Source organism: Tachyglossus aculeatus, chromosome 18, assembly GCF_015852505.1.
Source record: "Tachyglossus aculeatus isolate mTacAcu1 chromosome 18, mTacAcu1.pri, whole genome shotgun sequence".
NCBI lineage: Eukaryota > Metazoa > Chordata > Mammalia > Monotremata > Tachyglossidae > Tachyglossus > Tachyglossus aculeatus.
The window spans coordinates 6,464,162-6,483,762 of record NC_052083.1 but is presented as its reverse complement, the minus strand read 5'-3'; the positions used below and the strand labels follow the sequence as shown (position 1 = coordinate 6,483,762).

At 41.7% G+C, this 19,601-nt stretch overlaps 1 protein-coding gene across 2 annotated transcripts in view; it reads right to left on the bottom strand.

The window, feature by feature from the left end:
* Window positions 1-1,165: 1,165 nt before the first annotated feature.
* EFR3A (EFR3 homolog A) overlaps window positions 1,166-19,601 on the bottom strand; it is a 71,456-nt gene continuing 53,020 nt past the window's right edge. For both annotated transcript variants that reach the window (XM_038760698.1, XM_038760697.1), the window contains exons 13-23: window positions 18,967-19,139; window positions 18,390-18,465; window positions 14,992-15,153; window positions 14,085-14,216; window positions 13,374-13,441; window positions 12,393-12,520; window positions 8,881-8,969; window positions 7,648-7,696; window positions 6,485-6,588; window positions 5,974-6,023; window positions 1,166-3,834 (exon numbers count right to left, since the gene is read on the bottom strand). In XM_038760698.1, the coding sequence (XP_038616626.1) occupies window positions 3,729-3,834; window positions 5,974-6,023; window positions 6,485-6,588; window positions 7,648-7,696; window positions 8,881-8,969; window positions 12,393-12,520; window positions 13,374-13,441; window positions 14,085-14,216; window positions 14,992-15,153; window positions 18,390-18,465; window positions 18,967-19,139 (1,137 nt within the window). In that variant the 3' untranslated portion in view covers window positions 1,166-3,728. The remainder of the gene's footprint in view (window positions 3,835-5,973; window positions 6,024-6,484; window positions 6,589-7,647; window positions 7,697-8,880; window positions 8,970-12,392; window positions 12,521-13,373; window positions 13,442-14,084; window positions 14,217-14,991; window positions 15,154-18,389; window positions 18,466-18,966; window positions 19,140-19,601) is intronic.

The window sequence follows — 19,601 nt, the reverse complement described above, 5'->3', positions numbered from 1 at the left end:
CTCCAGGCTCAAAGGAGGAAGCAAAGAGCAGGGATTGTGTCTATTGTGTGCTCCCAAGCACTTAGTACAGTGCTCTGCAAATGGTGAGCACTCAGTAAATGCTATTGATAATTGACTGACTGACCAAAGATTCTGGCCAAAGCTCTGGCAAAAGGTTCTAAGGACTGTGCTCTTGGGCTGAGCAGGTAGGATAACCCCCAAGTCCTAGAAAGTCAAGCCATTACTGCTACCCAAAGCCCTCACCAAACCGTCAGGGCAACTTGTCTAGGGCAAACTCAAGCAGCTTGGTAGGTCCAATAAGAGAACAGATTTATTTTCTTCTCAGCATTTGCTATTTAGAACAAAATAATTATGAAAAGTTCAGTTGGCTAATTAGGCAAGGCAGAGGAGGTTGGCCTTTATAAGAGCCACCACTGTGTTGCTTGGGCAACCCCAAAGGGGCTGAGGGCAGTTTAGGGGCCTTATCTGCCCAGAGAACTGGAAAACAATGGCTTTCCCTGGCCCGGCGGGCCCATTCTGAGCATATCAAGTCCCTGTGGTTAGGAGGCTAGATTTCTTCCAGTTTTCTGGACAGACTAGACATTCAAGCGAGGAGGCACACTGCCCTTTTTGCCCTGACATTCAGAGCCCACGTCCTCCTTAGGACGCTTCCTCATGTTTGGGCATTTTAAAAAAGCAATTAACATTTTATAAATGAGACATTATTCCTTTGCTTTAATCCCCGGCTCGGATGATCTACAGTGATTTTTCCCTGACATCGACCCTGTCTGAATTTGTTACATCGGGGTCAGTGACCCTAATTTTCAGATCACGTTCTTAGAAATTACCTTCCATTACTTCAGTGTGTTTGCAGTCATACATCTCCCTCTTTCACAGGACAATCTCTCTCCGGTGGTGGTGTGTGCGTGTTGGGGAGGGGGATTGGGAGCCTAAAGGGCAAGGCCATGGACAGTGGCAGCTGAGAGGCCTAGCGGAAGAGCGCAGGCTTGGGAATCAGAGGGCCTGGCTTCTAATCCTGGTTCTGCCACTTTGCTGTGTTACCTTGGGCAGTCGCTTTACTTCTCTGTGCCATTTTCCACATCTGCAAAATGGGGAAATCAATACCTTTTCTCATATTCTGTCGCCGGAAACTTTCTAGAAAAAGCTTCGTAATAACGAGGGGAGCTGACTTCAATATTTTTGGTTCACTTTATTGCTAGCATGTAGATTGCACAGTGTATTCTTACATCTTGTACAGAACTGATCACCATCAATGAAACGTAAGACAAATTAGTCCTGCTTCCAGATTTTGATCAAGGGGGAGTCTTGATTCCTCTGAAAATAGGTTAAATTGATCTTGAAACCAAAACAGGTGGCAAAAACGAGTGGTCTTGAAAAAGACAGCGCTAGAGGATGGCGTGACATGGGGTCAACTCTAATGGAAGTCACGGTTCTAGCATGCTACTTTTTTCTACTCTAAACATCCAACTTTTCTAGAAGAAACAAAAGATACAAAACAGCGGTGTACAAGAAGAATGGTACGTTTTTTGGTTTCTTAATACCTATGGTAAAACAGCCACACAATTTTCCGGCGGACTTCTCCAACTCCCAGATCATCAGGATCCAACATGATGGGCCCCCACCACGCCACATTGGCGAGGCCGGCCCTGACATCCGGGGCTTTGTGGAAGTCTACTTTGGCCAAAGGAGGAAAACCCAGATCAACAGTTTACCAACAGGCTCGCTGGATGGTACAGTTAAACGGTCAGTACAACTCTTCACACATACCCAGCCTCCCCACACTCCCTACCACCCCCCAAGGCAGGTCACGCTGGCTTTAACTTTCGAGAGAAACCAGAGTCTAGATTCAGCACAGTTGCGTGAGTGCAAATGAGAATACATTCTTCACCTCTTAAGACTATATTTCCTTTATCTTACAAAAGCACACAGTGTTCATCTAGAAAATGACATCCAAGTGGATGAGGATTGCTTTGCCTTCTACCCCCCTCCCCCCAGTTTAAACTTTTTTTTTTTTTTTGGTAAATGTAAATAGGTACTGAACTACCCAGTCTTACCTTAAAAGGAAAAGAAAAGGAAAACGGAAAGGACAGAGATAAGGACTGAAGGGTGAGACAGCTTCTGTCTGGCTGCAGCAGTAACAATCACAAAAGAATACGGGGAAAGGCTGTTCCGTCATCCAGAGCTGTGATTGCACTGTCAATCTGAAAAGAAGGTCTCGGTTACCTCTCTCTGTTTATGGGAACATTCAGTTGCTGCTGCAGTGTTGTGTCTCATAGGTTTAAGTGACTGGACTCCCTGGCCTAAGGTGACTAACTGTCCAAAGGCCGCAAAAGGGTTTGGTGTGCATCTTCCAGTCTTACGCTCCTCGAGGGCAGGACTCTGGTGTACTCCCCCAAGCGCTTAGTACACATCATCGATTGATGTTGACCGATCTGATGGACAATTCTCCTTTCCCCCCCCAAGGTGATGACCAAAATTCAATCTGTTTTGCTATTTGCTATTTCTTTAAATGTAAAAGATTCCGTATTTCATCTGTAAGTTTGTGATGTTCCCACTGTCCCCTGGGAAGTTAAGTCCAGATTGCAGGGTTAACCCCTCAAGGTATAGAAGAAAACAGTCTTCAAGAACCCCACTTTAGGGAGAGGAATCCTCTGTCATGATGGAATCTTTGGCTGGAGCCCTTGATATCGACAGAGATGCAAACCTATGAAACACAGCATGCTTATCTTTTAAATCTACAGGAAGTCTTGTTAATTGCAATGAAAGCCCCCTCCGATGACAGATGCAAGGGAGTGCGATTGTTTTGCTCCAGGGTTTACAGGTGCCATGGGCGTTTGGGGAGCAATGGAGTTTTCCTCAACTCTGCGAACAGCACTAATGGGATGCCATCTCAACTTCTGCAATTATGGACTTCCAGGTGTGCTAGTCATTCATTATCCATTTAAAAATGTCTAACTTCTTAGTATCTATTCTAAATATAATCTGTTTATTCATGAAACCATAGTAAAATACTACTGCAATTTCAAAAGCATGGTTTGTAAACTCCACTTCTCGATGACATGAAAAATATTGCACAGTTCAGTGCTCCACGAGCAGGCTCAAGGCCTCGACCCTCTCAAGCACAACAGCTCTGTCGGGGACAGGAAACACAGTATATATGAGTACTGGAGTTTGAAAAGCACAGCAGGCCACGCCCTGATAATGACACCTACCACAAAGCTATCAGTCAGGTTTCTTGCTTCTATGCAGTCAGGGCTGCTAATGATTTTAATGGGAAGAGATGCACATCACAAATTGTTCTGCAGCCCTAGAATGCACAGTTAATATTTTTTTCACGATCACATTGATTAAATCAAGTGGGTTTGTGAAGTGACACCAGACCCATTGTATGTTTTTACATTTCCTTTGAAGACTGAAAACACTAAAAAATATACAGGTTTGAACATTGTTTCAGTGGAGACTTAGAAATGTACAAACCACAAGGGGGAAAATTTCTTTGTAGTCTTTTAACTAGAAATAAAATGGAATAGCTAGCCTGATCTAATGTATCTGAAGCTTCAGATTCGCTACATGAAATGCAGTTTGAAAGATGCCTAATCTGATCGGACTATCGTGGACTGGGCTGCAACTTAATTTGGATGCCCAGGAAATCGAATCTGAAAATGTGTGACGGTCTTGCTTTGTGTACTTTAAGCTAAATACTTTATGCGGCAGGCTTCGGAGGATGCTCAATACACACAAAGATCCGGAAACTTCATCTCGTAGACGGGGACGGACTGGTACTGGGTGTGCCCGGAGGTGATAGTCAAGGTTCCAGACGGGCTCGGAGGAGGGCTACGAAAGAAGAAGAGGCAACACCCGAGGTCACTTTGCAGGTGACAAGACTCTCAAAGTGCTTGAGGGGGCTGGGCCTGGATAATAATAATAATAGTGGCATTTATTAAGCGCTTACTATGTGCAAAGCACTGTTCTAAGTGCTGCGGAGGTTACAAGGTGATCAGGTTGTCCCACGGGGGTTCACAGTCCCCATTTTACAGATGAGGGAACTGAGGCCCAGAGAAGTGAAGTGAGTTGCCCAAAGTCACCCAGCTGACAAGGGGTGGAGCTGGGATTTGAACCCATGACCTCTGACTCCAAAGCCCATGCTCTTTCCACTGAGCCACAATGGATCCAAGACTTCATTCTCTATGGTCCAACATGTTAATAATAATAATTGTGGTATTTGTTAAGCACTTACTATGTGCCAAGCACTGTTCTAAGCACCGGGGTAGATAGAGGTAATCAGGTTGGACACAGTCTTAATCCTCATTTTACAGATGACGGAACTGAGGCACAGAGAAGTTGTGACTTTTCCAAGTTCGCACACAGCAGAGATGTGGTGGAGCTGAGATTATATCCCACATCCTCTGATTCCCAGGCCCATGCTCTTTCCATTAGATAATAATAATAATGATGACCTTTATTAAGTGCTTACTATGTGCAAAGCACTGTTCTAAGCGCTGGGGAGGTTACAAGGTGATCAGGTGGTCCCACGGGGGGCTCACAGTCTTCATCCCCATTTTACAGATGAGGGAACTGAGGCCCAGAGAAGTGAAGTGACTTGCCCAAAGTCACACAGCTGACAAGTGGCGGAGATGGGATTTGAACCCATGACCTCTGACTCCAAAGGCTGTGCTCTTTCCACTGAACCACGCTGCTTCTCTAAGCATGATCTCTAAGATCAAGTTGCTCCTGCCTGCTTATGCCCCAGCTCCTATTAACTGAAGGATAAATTCTTTGAAACTATTCTGTAATACAAAGCTGACGATTTTTTTCCAGGAGAAACTATTTCAATCATTCTCTACTGCCAAGCCCCGTTAACAGTACTAGATTTTTTTTTTCCTCAAGAGAGTTGCTGGCATCACCTTGACCAGCCCTAATGATCCATCTTTCTAGGTAACTGGCTGCCAGAGGCAGTGACACATTTCACCCCTTGAGGAGAAGAAGAGTGTTGCCCAGGTGAGTTCTAATCCCAGCTCCACCACCTGCCTGCTCTGGGCCTCGGTTTCCTCGGGTAAAATGATATCCATTTCCTCTCCTACTTTGACTGAGAGTCCCATAGGAGACAAGTACTGCATCTAACTTCACTTGTTTCTACCTCAGCGCTTAAATACCACCCTTTTTAGGATGCTTTTTTCTTTGTGATGAAAACTGGAATGTACCTAGATACCTCACTAAGAATGATTTTTCATCCAATTCGAGCCTTCTGTAGTGTCTGCTGGCTTAATGTTCTGACCAGGCTGACATTCATCACTCCCACGCTAGGGCATTATAATTTTTATGGTATTTGTTAACCACTTACGCTGGGGTAGAAACAAGATATTCAAATCGACCACAGTCCTTGTCCTATATGTGGTCTCAGTCTACACAGAGGGACCAGGATCTAATCCCCACTTGACGGATGAAGAAATAAACACAGGAGAAGTCACTTGCCCCAGGTTACACAGAGACAAGTGGTGGAATCAGGAATAGAAGCCACGCTTGTACTGCTATGTGTGCTGAAGAAAAACCTCCAGAGCCTGCTATGAGATTTGGGGACAATCTGGACTTGTGGAAGTGCCCCACTCTCACAGCCCTCCCAAATTCATTCTCCTAATAGCCCACCCGTTAGCAGGTGCCTTTCACATCTGACTGAAAGCAGTGTGGTAACCACTTCTGGCTTGGTTGACACTCCAATCACTGAATTCACTGGGGCAGACTCTCTGAACACGGGCCCAGACCTGCAGAAGACCTTAGGTTTTCCTGGACTTCATGTGTGATGCCATCTGGATCACATCCAGGGCTTAGAACAGTGCTTTGCACACAGTAAGTGCTAAACAAATACCATTATTATTATTCTAACATCAGTGCTCAGTGAGGGATAGTGGGTTGGGTCTCTCCTGGATGGACAGTAGGTTCCACCACTTTCAGTATCTCACGCTTCTCGATCCTTACCGTATGGTGAGTTCCAAAATCTGTGCAAGTCTGTCGTGAAGCAGGTTTGCCTAAAGGGGAAGAGAATGCAATTTTGAAAAGAGGTCCACAGTGCACACCAAAGTCTACAACTAAACTTAGAGGAGTGAGAGTGGTCTTCCTGAAAACAGTCCTGGACCGTGCCCTCCGTGGGAGAAGTGGGTAAGATTCCTAATCGCAGTTAGATGGGATTAAGCATCTCTCTGTGCTCGCTTCACGTAAGAGGCACGGGCCCCTCTTTCTGCAAAGTATTTGACGGTATTTTGGCATTTGAAAAATCTGCCAAAGAGGAAGCCCAAACTAACAGGGGCTAAGAAATGAAGACTTGATTATTTGAAACGTGAAAAGAGATGCAAAAAATCTTCTATGGTAAAACACTATTAGCTAAAATGGACAGATTTCCCCCAAATTCAGATACAGCTTCCCCCAGAAGTGTCAAAATTGCCTCTTTAGCATGCTTTGTTCCCTTTCTCTAAACCACTGTGTCACTCACTTTGGATTCACATTGGGCTGCAATTTCTTCAAAAGGGGCTTTCTGGAACTTTTCTATCACAAGGCGCCTCTTCTCTTTTTCCTGCTCTTCCAGTCCATTGGTGTCTGGTGGGGAAAAAAAAAATCAAAATGAAATGCTACCACAGCATTAGAGCAGTACGCTATGTGTTTAAAGAGGATAGGGAGACCCCCATTGTGGTGTCTATGTTCATTTGAAAAACCCAAACCCGTGGGTCTCCAAAACCCAGAGTTCCTTACACTTTCTAGAGTTGGGGTGGAGAGGCGAGAGCATTTTGAGATGCTTAATGGACCATGTACCAGATGGAGAATCAGAAACTTTGATGTCTGCTGCAAGTGCCCAATATTTGCTCCCTCACTGGGATACCAATTCTACTAATGAAATGCATGTGGCGGGGGGGGTTCCTTGGGTACTAAATACCTGGATGAAAGGCCCTGTAGGACAGCAAAGGGGCAGGGCTAGCTGCCCAGGAAATCAATTAATGGTATTTGAGTGTTTACATGTGCAGAACATTGGACTAAGCACTAGGGAGAGTACAATCCACAGAAAGAGTACTGGCTCAAGTTTTTCCAACTGAGTTGAGGAATTAATTCACTCCTGTTCCCTGACAAGTCTTTCAGGAAGGAAGCCATTTTAGAATTGATGCTTTGTTGCCCAAACTTAGTTTGCTCCCACTGAGGGGATGGATGCTTTCTGAGCTGTAAGACCAAGGAGGAGCAGAGGGCCAGCCTCAGCACTCTCAGCTTGAAAGCAGGGAGCAAATAGCTGTAACAGGCACAGGTTTCCAGTAACTAAGGACCCTCTGACCTAACAGCCAGAGGTGGAAAAGAGCCACTGGGAGAAGGGAATCATGAAGATGACATACTTAGCATTAAGTACCTGAAAGGGGAAGAATAACAAATACAGGGGAGAAATACACTACTCAGCTCTGGCTAGATGTATAAAGAAAAGAGACTTCCAAGATGAGTTTAGATCAATGAATAGGTAAAAAAAAAATTGGGAAAGTCAAATCAATTGCATATCTGCCAGTAACCCATTCAAGTATCTGCTACTCTTCTGTCACCAATCCCCTGTGGGCACTTGAAAATACCCAGAAGAGCTTGAGATATGAACTACTGAGAAGATATGAATGGCAAAAATCTCACCAATTGCTTTCTTCAGTGCTTCAAAGGTGATTTCCTCTGTGCTACTAACCTAAAGAAAAAGCATTGAAAACAAACTGAACAGCTGAAGAAGAGACCCTTCCCGCCTCCCCTTAGCAATGTTCTATCACGTTCCTCAGTTTTGCTCATAACCATCTGGTTTAGCTTTGGAGAGGACTTCCCATTGACTGTAGCAATGATCCACTGTTACTTATTATACAGAATTTAGATTTTTAGAAGAAAGATGTTAAGTAAAAGCACTTTGATGACTGCATTCTCCCGAATTCTTGGGTTCTGGGAGTTAAAGTACAATTGATTGTAATTATTGTACACTTACTGTGTGCAGAGCATTGGCACTAAGAGCTTGGGAGGGCACAATGTAACAGTTGGTAGACACATACCTTGCCCACAACGAGCTACCCAGCACTTTGCTGTACCTTAATCTGTAATAGCATTGTTTTTGTTCACAATGAAAAAACTTTAATTTCCCCACCTTTCAACTGCACCATCAAATCTAACAACATTGTTCTACAGGACTGTTTAAGATTATAATCCCTGTCAGCAATAGTGTGCTGAGAAAGCACAGGAGAGTATCTAAATCATCTCATTTCCAAGAACAAACTGCATAAGGCTATCATTTATCCATCAAGACATTTCAATTACAAAATGACATTTCTATGGCTAGCGTTACAAGTCTCTCATGATCTTGCTCTGGATCATCACTGGTGAAAACAGGTTACTGACCCAAAATGAAGCTACGGTAAAAAAATTACACTTTGGCATGTCCCACGCCTCTGCCCATATACTTTTTCGGTGCTCTCTGGGCCCCAGTGAAAACACAACAGACAGGGAGCAGGTCATTTGAGTGGTTCTAGAAAGCTCCTTTTGGGGAGGGACAGTATCACCCACCTCATACTGTACTCTCCCAAGTGCTTAGCACGGTGCTCTATCTGCAGTAATCACTCAATAAGTGCCATTCTTAGTGCAAGCCATCAGCCCTACAATCGATTCTTTCACACAGGTCCCTGATGCTTCAGGACCAAGGTTTGCCTGTCACTCTCAAAAGGAGATTCTATTGTCATCTTGGATTTCCAGAGTGGGTTGGTGACAAGGCTGTTGGATTTGCCCAAAGGCTTATTTCCCTTTACAGCCCGTTCATTTAGGGCGGTACCAACTGCGGAAACGAAAACATTTGCATCACATCTTTCTCCCCATATCTCCTTTCAAATGACCTACCGTATCGTCAGTGTTGCTGCCAGGCAAAATATCCACCTGGATGGATACAGTGTCCACGATGCTTTTCCTTCGGGAGAGTCGGTCTTCATCTACAACAAAGATTGTGGATTTTGTTATTTGCATCTTTTCTCATGGGAACAAATTCGAATTGTTATTTGCATCTTTTCTCAAGGGAACAAATTCAAATCTTTACCTAAGCACCATATTTTAATCTCTAAACAACTCACAGAACTGCAGAGGGTGTTTTTCTCCAGCATGCCCACTTTTAAAGGTGAGATGTTGACTGCACTAACCCTGAAATCCTGAATCCTCAGTGCAACCACATAAAAAGTCACTGATTTTCCCCTCAAGTTACAGCGGCAGTCAGAACGGCCCCTGTGCTGTTGTACTTTCTCTAAGAGAATGAGAAGATGGCTTGTTCTTAACCCTCATGTTGTTGGGAGATGCCAACTTAAGGAATGGGGGCCGAGGGAGCAAGCAGTTTGAACAGTGTTTGGCCCACAGTAGACTAAACTTTTTGAGGGCAGGGATCAGAGCTCCCAACTGTATGGCACTGTACTCTCCTAAACGCTCAGCGCTCAATAAATACCACTGTCTAATTGACTGAAGCTGTATTACTCTCTTTTTTGATTCCTTCCTGCCATTAGAACAGGGCTCTGCACATAGTAAATGCTTAATAAAAGCTATTATAATTATTATTATCATTATTATTATTATTATCTGATGTTGGGATGCCCTGCAGAGACCAAATCCCCTTTTTCTCCAACTGTACTTTGTTGCCACCTGGTGACATCTGTATAAAATGCACACAGACAACAAATTGGACGATGAAACCCACAAAAACCTATTTCCTAGACCCAAGATTGGTGGTTACGTATTGATTGTTTGGCTTCTCTCATGTACCCTTGAAAAGCACCTCAAACTGAATGAGATGTCCCCACTGAACAATCAATCAATCAATCAATCGTATTTATTGAGCGCTTACTATGTGCAGAGCACCGTACTAAGCGCTTGGGAAGTACAAATTGGCAACACATAGAGACAGTCCCTACCCAACAGTGGGCTCACAGTCTAAAAGGGGGAAGACAGAGAACAGAACCAAACATACCAACAAAATAAAATAAATAGGATAGAAATGTACAAGTAAAATAAATAAATAAATAGAGTAATAAATATGTACAACCATATATACATATATACAGGTGCTGTGGGGAAGGGAAGGAGGTAAGATGGGGGGATGGAGAGGGGGGACGAGGGGGAGAGGAAGGAAGGGGCTCAGTCTGGGAAGGCCTCCTGGAGGAGGTGAGCTCTCAGCAGGGCCTTGAAGGGAGGAAGAGAGCTAGCTTGGCAGAGGGGCAGAGGGAGGGCATTCCAGGCCCGGGGGATGACGTGGGCCGGGGGTCGACGGCGGGACAGGTGAGAACGAGGTACAGTGAGGAGATTAGCGGTGGAGAAGCGGAGGTTGCGGGCTGGGCAGTAGAAGGAGAGAAGGGAGGTGAGGTAGGAGGGGGCGAGGTGATGGACAGCCTTGAAGCCCAGGGTGAGGAGTTTCTGCCTGATGCGCAGATTGATTGGTAGCCACTGGAGATTTTTGAGGAGGGGAGTAATATGCCCAGAGCGTTTCTGGACAAAGATAATCCGGGCAGCAGTATGAAGTATGAACACTTCTTTTGGGCCCAAAGTACCACAGAATCCTTGCAGATTCTTGTCAGCAACAAGAAAAGCGAATGAGGATGCCTGTATAAACGTTAACCGCAGAAAGCAAAGATGGGCCCTTTGCTTAAATAAGTCTCTAAAATTCTAGTCTTGGAACAGCTTGAATGGTTTTCAGAGTGAAATATCTAATGATTCTCCAAGATGTGCCATTCTAAAACTCAGGAAAGAGTAAAGCAAATTTTTTGTAAGAGTAAGAATGATAATTGAAGTCTTTCCTGCACCCATGATGGCAGAGCAAATACATATCTTTTGGGGCACAGACAATCGCTAGTGGATTAGACCACAAACAATTTTTGCCTATTGTTAAATTTCTGGTACCATACATTGTAACAGGAGTCAAGGATGTACTACCTATGGCTCTATTTCTCAATGGTTAAGTCCACCTGAACAGAAAAATATCACTCCTCAAAACAGTCAATGCCATGAAGAAGGACCTAAAAGACTAATCCAATGAGTATTCTAGAAATCTGCAGAAAGTCCATACTACTGAAAATGAAAGCTCATTATTTTAGGCAGCTGTGCCATCTTCAAAAGTATGAAAAATAAATACATGAAAAATCTAGGTAGGGAGGAAAAAACAATAGGGAAATTGAAAGCGGTAACTATAGCGGAAGTGAAGTTACAACCGACACACACACACACACACACACACACACACACAATTTCTCTGGACCATTTTTTTTTTTCTAGAGGTTTTCTAGAAGCACACCTCTACTGGCCCAGTACTCTATCTGCCTACAGGATACCTAGCGGAGGGTAGATACTAGAATTTACCTTTTTGCTTGTGTCTGTGATGCTTTTTGCCTGAAGGAAACAGAACTAAATCCAAAGTTTTGCAGGAATGAAAACAAAATTTAAAATATATGCCACAATTGTGAAAGCAGAGGCAGTAATAAGAAAAAAAAATCTGTCCATGCCAGAGATATAAAAGTAGCCACTTTGTTACTTTGGAGCAAACACTTCATATGTAATCTGAAGCTACTGAGGAATGGAATAATATACATTCTCTCTCCAATACCAATAACAATACCATACTCTCATTCTCTCTCTCAGGGGTAAGGACTGTGTCAGACTCGATGGTCTTTTATCTACTCCATTACTTAGTACAGTTCTGTGCACATACAAAGTGCTTAAAAAATACAATTATTATTATTACTATTATTATTATTATTATTATTCACAAGTTTATCAAATCCATTGCTCTACCTCCCACCCATTCCTCTAAATTTAACTCAAGATGTCACTATTTTCCCCAACTTTCCCTATTTCTAGAATTCAACATCTGTTGTCACATTGGGCAGATTTGATTTTTGGTTTCAGACAGCATGTATTTTGCCTCAAAAGCCAGGTAGTTTTGTAAAGAAGCTCACAAATGTACATTAAGGCCCATCATTCTTCCGGAGGAAAACTGAGTATTTGATACCAAGAGCGTATGTTTGCAAACTGAACGAAAGCAAGAAAAAGGGATGAACATGGATCAATAGTTGAGATAATCGCTTAGGTAAGAAGCAGTGTGGCCCACTGGAAAGAACACAGGCTTGGGAAACAGAGGATGTGGGTTCTAATTCTGGCTCCACCAGTTGCATGCTGTGTGCCCTTGGGCACATCACTTAACTTCTCTGTGCTTCAATTCCCTCATCTGTAAAATGGGGGTTCAACATCTGTTCTCCTTCCTACTTAAGACTGTGAGCCTCATGTGGGATCTGATTACTTTGTACATATCCCAGCACTTAGTACAATGCTTGGCAAATAGTAAGCACTTAACAAATGCCACAATTATTATTATTTACACTCACCTGTGACCTGGGGGACATATGGCACTGATAACTTCTCCACGCTGTACCCACTGCCACCTAATGACTCTGCAATCTTGTTAGTCAGGAAAAACAATTTTTTTTCATGTTTCTCCAATGATTTTGGAAGCCTGTAGATGAAGGAAATAAGCCGCTTATTTCTACTTTCTGAGACGTTTTACAATTTGGTTAGGACGAGTAAATGAGAGGTAAAGACCTCCCAGGTAGAGAGACTGATGATTATGGTCAATTTTCCAGCTAAGGTAGTCAACAGATGTTAAATTAGCTGGCTCATTTTAGAGTAGTTTTTAAAATGATGCAAGGCTCCTACAAGACCAGATTTTGATGGATTAATAGTTCTTAATTTGGGCTAGCTTTGTTTTCTTAATTTCCTTGTTCTCAGGAGATACTCAATATTACTTCTTAGTAATAGGAGTCCACATGTCACACAATGCTTTAGACTTTAAGCTTGTTATGGGCAGGGAATGTGTCTAACAACTCTGTTATATCGTACTCCCCCAAAGCATTTAATACAGTGCTCTGAGCAAAGTGCTCAATAAATATAATTGATTTATTGACTATAAACTCAGCTTCCCTTGTTTTGAGGAGAGAAGGAAAAAAAAAGCACTGATTTACTTTCTCTAAATTAATTCTTTCCAGAAAAGAGCAAAACCCCAGATGAATTCCTATATGAAGAGATATTGAATAAGAAAAAAATGCAAAGCCATCCGATTCTGGCACTTCAGACTCTTAACAGGTTTTAAAATACTGAACACTGCTGCAACTTGTATAGGAGGACATCTGGGTGCAAACTGAACTTCTAGCTTTTCTGAGGAAATTCATCGTGGTCATACAGCTAACTGAAAATAAGACAAGGCATTGCTATAAACATGTGGGGACACTTGATTCCTTCTGAGGAAAACGTAGGTCCACCTTAAATCCTGCTGCCCTCCCTTTATAAATATAGGCTTTTGATTGGCATACATGCACTTGTCTTTGAAGATGTGCTCTGGTAGAAAATAAGGAGCTTCCTCGGTCCGTGTTTCAATAACCTGAAAGGTAGAAAAACAAAGTCAGTGTGAAAAGTTTTCTGTTAACAAATACCATTAAAAAAAAGGAATGATCTAAGTGCTTCCTTTGTGCCAGGCACTGTACTCAGCGCTGGGGTAGATACAAGATAACCACTTTGGACACAGTCCCTTGTCCTACATAAGGTTTACAGTCTTAATCCCCATTTTAAAGATGAGGTAACTGAGGCACAGAGAAGTTAAGTGACTTGCCTAAGATCACACAGCAGAGAAGTGGTGAAGCCAGAATTAGAACTCGGGTCCTCTGACTCCTAGCCTGTGCTCTTTCCACTAGACCATGCTCCTTCTCTTTTAAAACTCTACACTGGATTTATAAGAAATTATTCAATAATTCATTTCCCTTTGGATTGATATATGCATTGCAACTAGGTAGGATTTGATTGAAACAAATATCAGCCAGGGAGCCTTTTTTCTCCCTCAAAATCAGTTCTAATGAGGTTAAAAATATTAGACCACATCCTGCCAGGGAACTTAGGAGTACAGAAATATACATGAAATGTTTTCAATTTCTACTAGACATCAGCTCAAGAGAGTCATGGAGAAACATTTAGTCAGTTTGGAAATCAAATTTGGCGATGTCTTTTTGGCTTTTCCCTTTCCCTCTTACCTTGCTCACATGCTGGCAGAAAGCAGGAACGGCGATCATCTGGCTTAGGAAGTTGAGATAGGCTGCAGTCAGGGCCATTATACCACAGCGATGGAACATGGGCAAGTTATCCTCATTATTGATGGCATTTTCCTTCAGTGAGAAACAAGCAGGTAATAAACCTTATTACACTGGATCAATGTCTGCTTAGAACAAAAGGCACTTCAAAAGGAGAGTTCTGAAGTAATCAATCCATCAATGGTATTTTTCGAGGGCTTACTGCAGGAGGAGCATTGTGCTAAGCGCGTAGAGAGTACAAAGCGATGGAGTTGCACGACATGAACCCTGCCCACGAAGAGCTTATGGTCTAGAGGAAGAATTAGTGAATTCCTCAAATTGCTTTTCCAAAAGGCGTAGCTTTTTAAAAATGTTGAACATCTTCAAGACAATGTTTCAAATCTCTAGCCCTTAGGAAAAAGTGGCAGTATTTCACACAAAATAAAAAACAAACTGAAAAGGGCAGAGGAGTGCTGGCAAGTTCGTGCTACCTTAGAAACATTCTTCCTTAGAAACCTCCTTCCCCTCCCCACAACACCTGTATATGTGTTTGTACAGATTTATTACTCTATTTATTTTACTTGTACATATTTACTATTCTATTTATTTTGTTAATGATGTGCATCTAGCTTTATTTCTATTTATTCTGATGACTTGACACCTGTCCACATGTTTTGTTGTCTGTCTCCCCCTTCTAGACTGTGAGCCCGTTGTTGGGTAGGGACCGTCTCTATATGTTGCCAACTTGTACTTCCCAAGTGCTTAGTACAGTGCTCTGCACAAAGTAAGCACTCAATAAATACAACTGAATGAATGAATGAAAACATTAATCTACTGAGCCTGATAAATGCATCTGGTAAAAACAATTTACCTGTAAAGCAATAGCTACCCGGATGAGGTCAATGACCACTTCTTCATTGGCCAGTTCAATGGTCGTAAGAGCAAGAGACGTATACAAGAGCTCAAAGTTTTTCTGCACATTGTCCTCTTCCTTGCAGCCCAAATAGATGTGCCGGTATAGCTGCTGACCATTCTGGAAGACAGAACTATGGGTTAAAGAAAGGTTGACCAGAAGGATCAAGGTTTCTGAGCTTCACATGATCCTTAAAAAGAAGTCTATAGATAACAACATGGTCATGAACAGAAAAGGACTTCTTAAGAACATATCAAATTACGAACGAAACCAAAATCGACATTACGGTAAAATTCTGTTCTACCAGAAAAGAGAGAGAGCATGGGCCTGGGCTCGGTCCCTTTTAGATCTGCTTTTACTGCAGAAAAAGAAATTGACTGTTAGAATGCAAGCTCCTTGTTGGGAGGGAAACATATCTCGGACTTCCTTTTGGACTTCCCAAGTGAGCAGTACAGTGCATTGTGCCCAGCAGGTGTGCTCAGTACACACTGCTATTGCTACTCATTGGGGAAAAAAATCACTCATAAATAAAATCTCACAACAAGACTCTGCAGTCCTATACTGGCAGTCTGAAGTCTGCCACTGATTAGGTTTTGCGGACACTTTTCCAGATGCATAATCACTCAAGGCAGGAAACCATGACATTTTGGTCATGCTCAAATGCATCTATGTATCACTCCTATTGATTTACACATTTTTCAGGATAACTTTTTTTTTCTCCATCACAGTAAGTGCTCAATAAATACGACTGAGTGAATGAATTAGTTTTTCAATTTCCCAAATAGGTACTTAAAGTCAGGGAAAGACCATTATAGTTGGTCAAGGCAATGAGAAAACAGAATGGAAGAGTGAGTCACAAGTCAGGGAAATGGATTTCTTTGTGTTCATAATGAAAGAAAATCAGATGAACGATAAATGCTTAAAGTAATTATTGCTATAAAGGAATTTACAACAACCATTTCAGGTAAAGCTGTGAATATATATTATGGTGACTAAGAAAAGATGAAAACTGTATTGTTTTTCTATGGAATACAAAGTATTTTTATTAAAATGGGATAAGCAATGAGCTCACACCGAGAATTACAATGCCCAATTGAAGGCTGAATATTTTTGAATTATTCTAGATACTCAAAACGGTTGAACCAAGTTTGTCAAACCAGGCGAAATAAATCCAACTTTGAAACACAGAATAAGCTTAAAAAGAATTGTTTCTATCAAGAAAGCCTCTTTTTGGCTTTCACTCTTGTTTAAAAAGTCACTAAACATTGCCAAAACTCTAGAATCAGGGTCCATTGAGTTTACAGAATACATTTTGTTAGTCACTAAATTAGAAATGACTCATACATTACACTTTGCTTCATCAATTGGTAATTGTATTTCAACACTTCATAAATGTAAGTGTTGAATTCTAAAAATAAAATGCTGAAGCCAGTTATTATTCTTTAAACCATCAAGTGGTCCAAGAATAGTTTCTCAGTCAAAAGGAACAACTTCGGGACATATTTTTAATTTAAAATTTATTTCCATATAGTGTATTCTGCATTGAAAAAATACGATTAAGTTCAAAAATACTATCCCATTTACCTCTGAAAAGCAGCAAATTGAAAGAAAAGGGATTGATCGAGAGGTGATAACTGATGTGAGAGCCCTGGTCTGGAAACCTGTTAATGGAAAAACTAACTTGCACTTTGGCCTTGCAAAGGCAAAGCCATTTCTTGGTGAATGGATATTGGTGGACGAGTTTCCAGTGTCAGAGATCTCTGGTGGAGAATATATTTGTGCCTCAGTTCCCTCATCTTCATAATGGGGCTTCAATACCTCTTCTCCCACCTATTTAAACTGTTAGCCTCACATGAGACCTGAATTTCCTTGCATCTACCCCAGAGCTTACTACTGTGCTTGGCCCACAGTAAAGGCAATACCACAATTCTTAATTTTTTTTACTGTGTTTGTTAAGCTTTTGGTAGGTGCCAGGCATAGTTCTAAGTATGGGGGTAGACACAAGTTTAAGAGGTTAGACACAATGCATGTCCCACATTGGGCTCACAGTCAAAGTCAGAGGAAACACATATTCTTTGCTCATCCCATCAGCAAAGAGCACCAAGTGACCGATGTCTGTCCCTCTGAGTTCTATCAGAGCACGCTGGAGAAAAGTGGGGCTCATTGTGGGCAAGGAATGTGTCTATTTATTGTTATATTGTATTCTCCAAAACGATTAGTACAGTGCTTTGCACATAGTAAGTGCTCAATAAATACAATTGAATGCATGAATGAATGACAAGTGATGGAGATGGGGCAGATGGTTGGGAAATCAAAAAAGGAAAATGATGTTTAGATTGTTAGCTCCTTGAGAGCAGGGATTGCGGCTACCAAATTTACCGTAATAATAACAATTATCATCATCAATCGTATTTATTGAGCGCTTACTGTGTGCAGAGCACTGTACTAAGCGCTTGGGAAGTACAAGTTGGCAACATATAGAGACAGTCCCTACCCAACAGTGGGCTCACAGTCTAAAAGATTAACAATTATGTTAATTGTTAACTAAAAGACTAACAATTATGGTACTTATTAAGCACTTACTATGTGCCAGGCACTGTACGAAGCACTGAGTTAGATACAAGATAATTAGGTCGGAAACAGGACAGGGTCTGACCCTGTCCCCACATAGGGATCACAGTCTCTGTAGGAGGGAGTAGGATTTAATCCCCCATTTTGCATAAGATTAAACTGAGGCAAAGAGAAGTCAATGAGATGCAGGCAAACATCAGAGCTACGATTAGAACCCAGGTTCTCTCACTCCCAGGCAAATGCTCTTTCCACTCAGTCCCGCTGCTTCTGTACTCTCCCATGCACTTAGTACAGTGCTCAGCACACAGTAGGTTATAAATTATTTGAAGATAAGAGGTCATGTCTACAAAGTCTATTGTACTGTACTCTCCCAGGCACTTGGTATAATGCTGTGCATATAGTAATCACTCAAAAAATACCAATATGTGGTATGTACTCAAGACAGACAAGAGAAGTTGAAATTGCTTTGAGCATTCAATAAATATGACTGTGACTGATTGTTAAGCTGTGAATATATATATATTTTAGACTGTGAGCCCACTGTTGGGTAGGGACTGTCTCTATGTGATGCCAATTTGTACTTCCCAAGCGCTTAGTACAGTGCTCTGCACATAGTAAGCGCTCAATAAATACAATTGATTGATTGATTGATTAAACCTTTCCTAGTAAACTAGAGAGAAAGAAACCTGTATAAGAGCATGACTCTTGGTCATTATGAAAATACCAGAAATGGCAAAAGGATGTTTTCCATTTTAACTAATACTTAACGGGTAAACCGCTGTTACCTTTTTCATGAAACTTGCATCTTGCCTTGAAATTTTTTCTCTTTTTATCTTTAGGTCGGCTACATCTGGTATGATTCTACAGAAAAAAAATCATTTTAATAATTTTTTTTAAATTCAAATTAGAACAAGACATTAAATGTGGACAGAACAGCGATCTACTTAAATAGGCTAACACCAATTTCCAGATTTATCACGCCCATCTTAACTAAGAGCGGACAATCTTCAATTTTAATGGGGGGAAAGCCATAAAGGTGATTATGATTTAAAATCTCATGATTTTTTCCAGAGCCCAATCAATCTTCTAAGAGATGAAAATAGGAGTAAAACTAGTAAACATCTGAAATAGCCATTTATGAATTAAAATCTGCCCTTTTAGCACATGCAACGCATTGATTCCCTAATTAAATATGTCATTAAAGAGCAACACAGACTGCTTTCAGTGAGTCACAGGCACCCCTGAGAAAAACCATCTATGCTAGATAGCCCTTGGCAAACCTAAATAAAAGGGACACTAGAATAAGTACCAGTAAACAACAGGTAAAAAGATAGCTCTGATGACATTAATCTGGGGTTTTACCTGATTCCCCGGAGTTTTGCCCTATTGTCATGTCGATCAATCAGATTATGCAATATTTCCAGTACCAGCTGTCTTAATTCATAGTCTTCCATGAGTGATGTAGACAATAAGGGATCAAGAAATGGCGGAGGAAGTGCAGTGACAATAGTCTTGGCCTTGTAACCTGAAGTTACCTGTTGACAATTCAAAAGAATATGTGGCTCAAGTGGTTTTCTTTGTACCTCTTACATACTGAGAGTGAAACTTATGAGGTTCCCCCACCAAGTGTAACAGTTGGAAAAATAGTCTTGGGAGGGCAATAGGAAATTACGAATGTACGATTTTGAATATTTATGAGAGGACACAGTTGAGCAAAGAAACGACAAAAACCATTCTTGGATCCCTAATTTATCACTAACAATTTCAAATGAAAAAACTGATGTCTCTCACCTAGGCCAAAATCGCAAAGGAGTATTCAATGACAGAGGAGGACAAAATAGGTGTCACTTGATTTAACCCTTAAATAAAATCCCACTAAATTTAGTCCTTTAATAAAAATCAGTACTGAGTCCCCGTGAATTCATGAGATTCTTTTTCAATTGGAAGCACTGTGGCCTAAAGGAAAGGCCATGTGCCAGGGAGTCAAAGGACCTGGG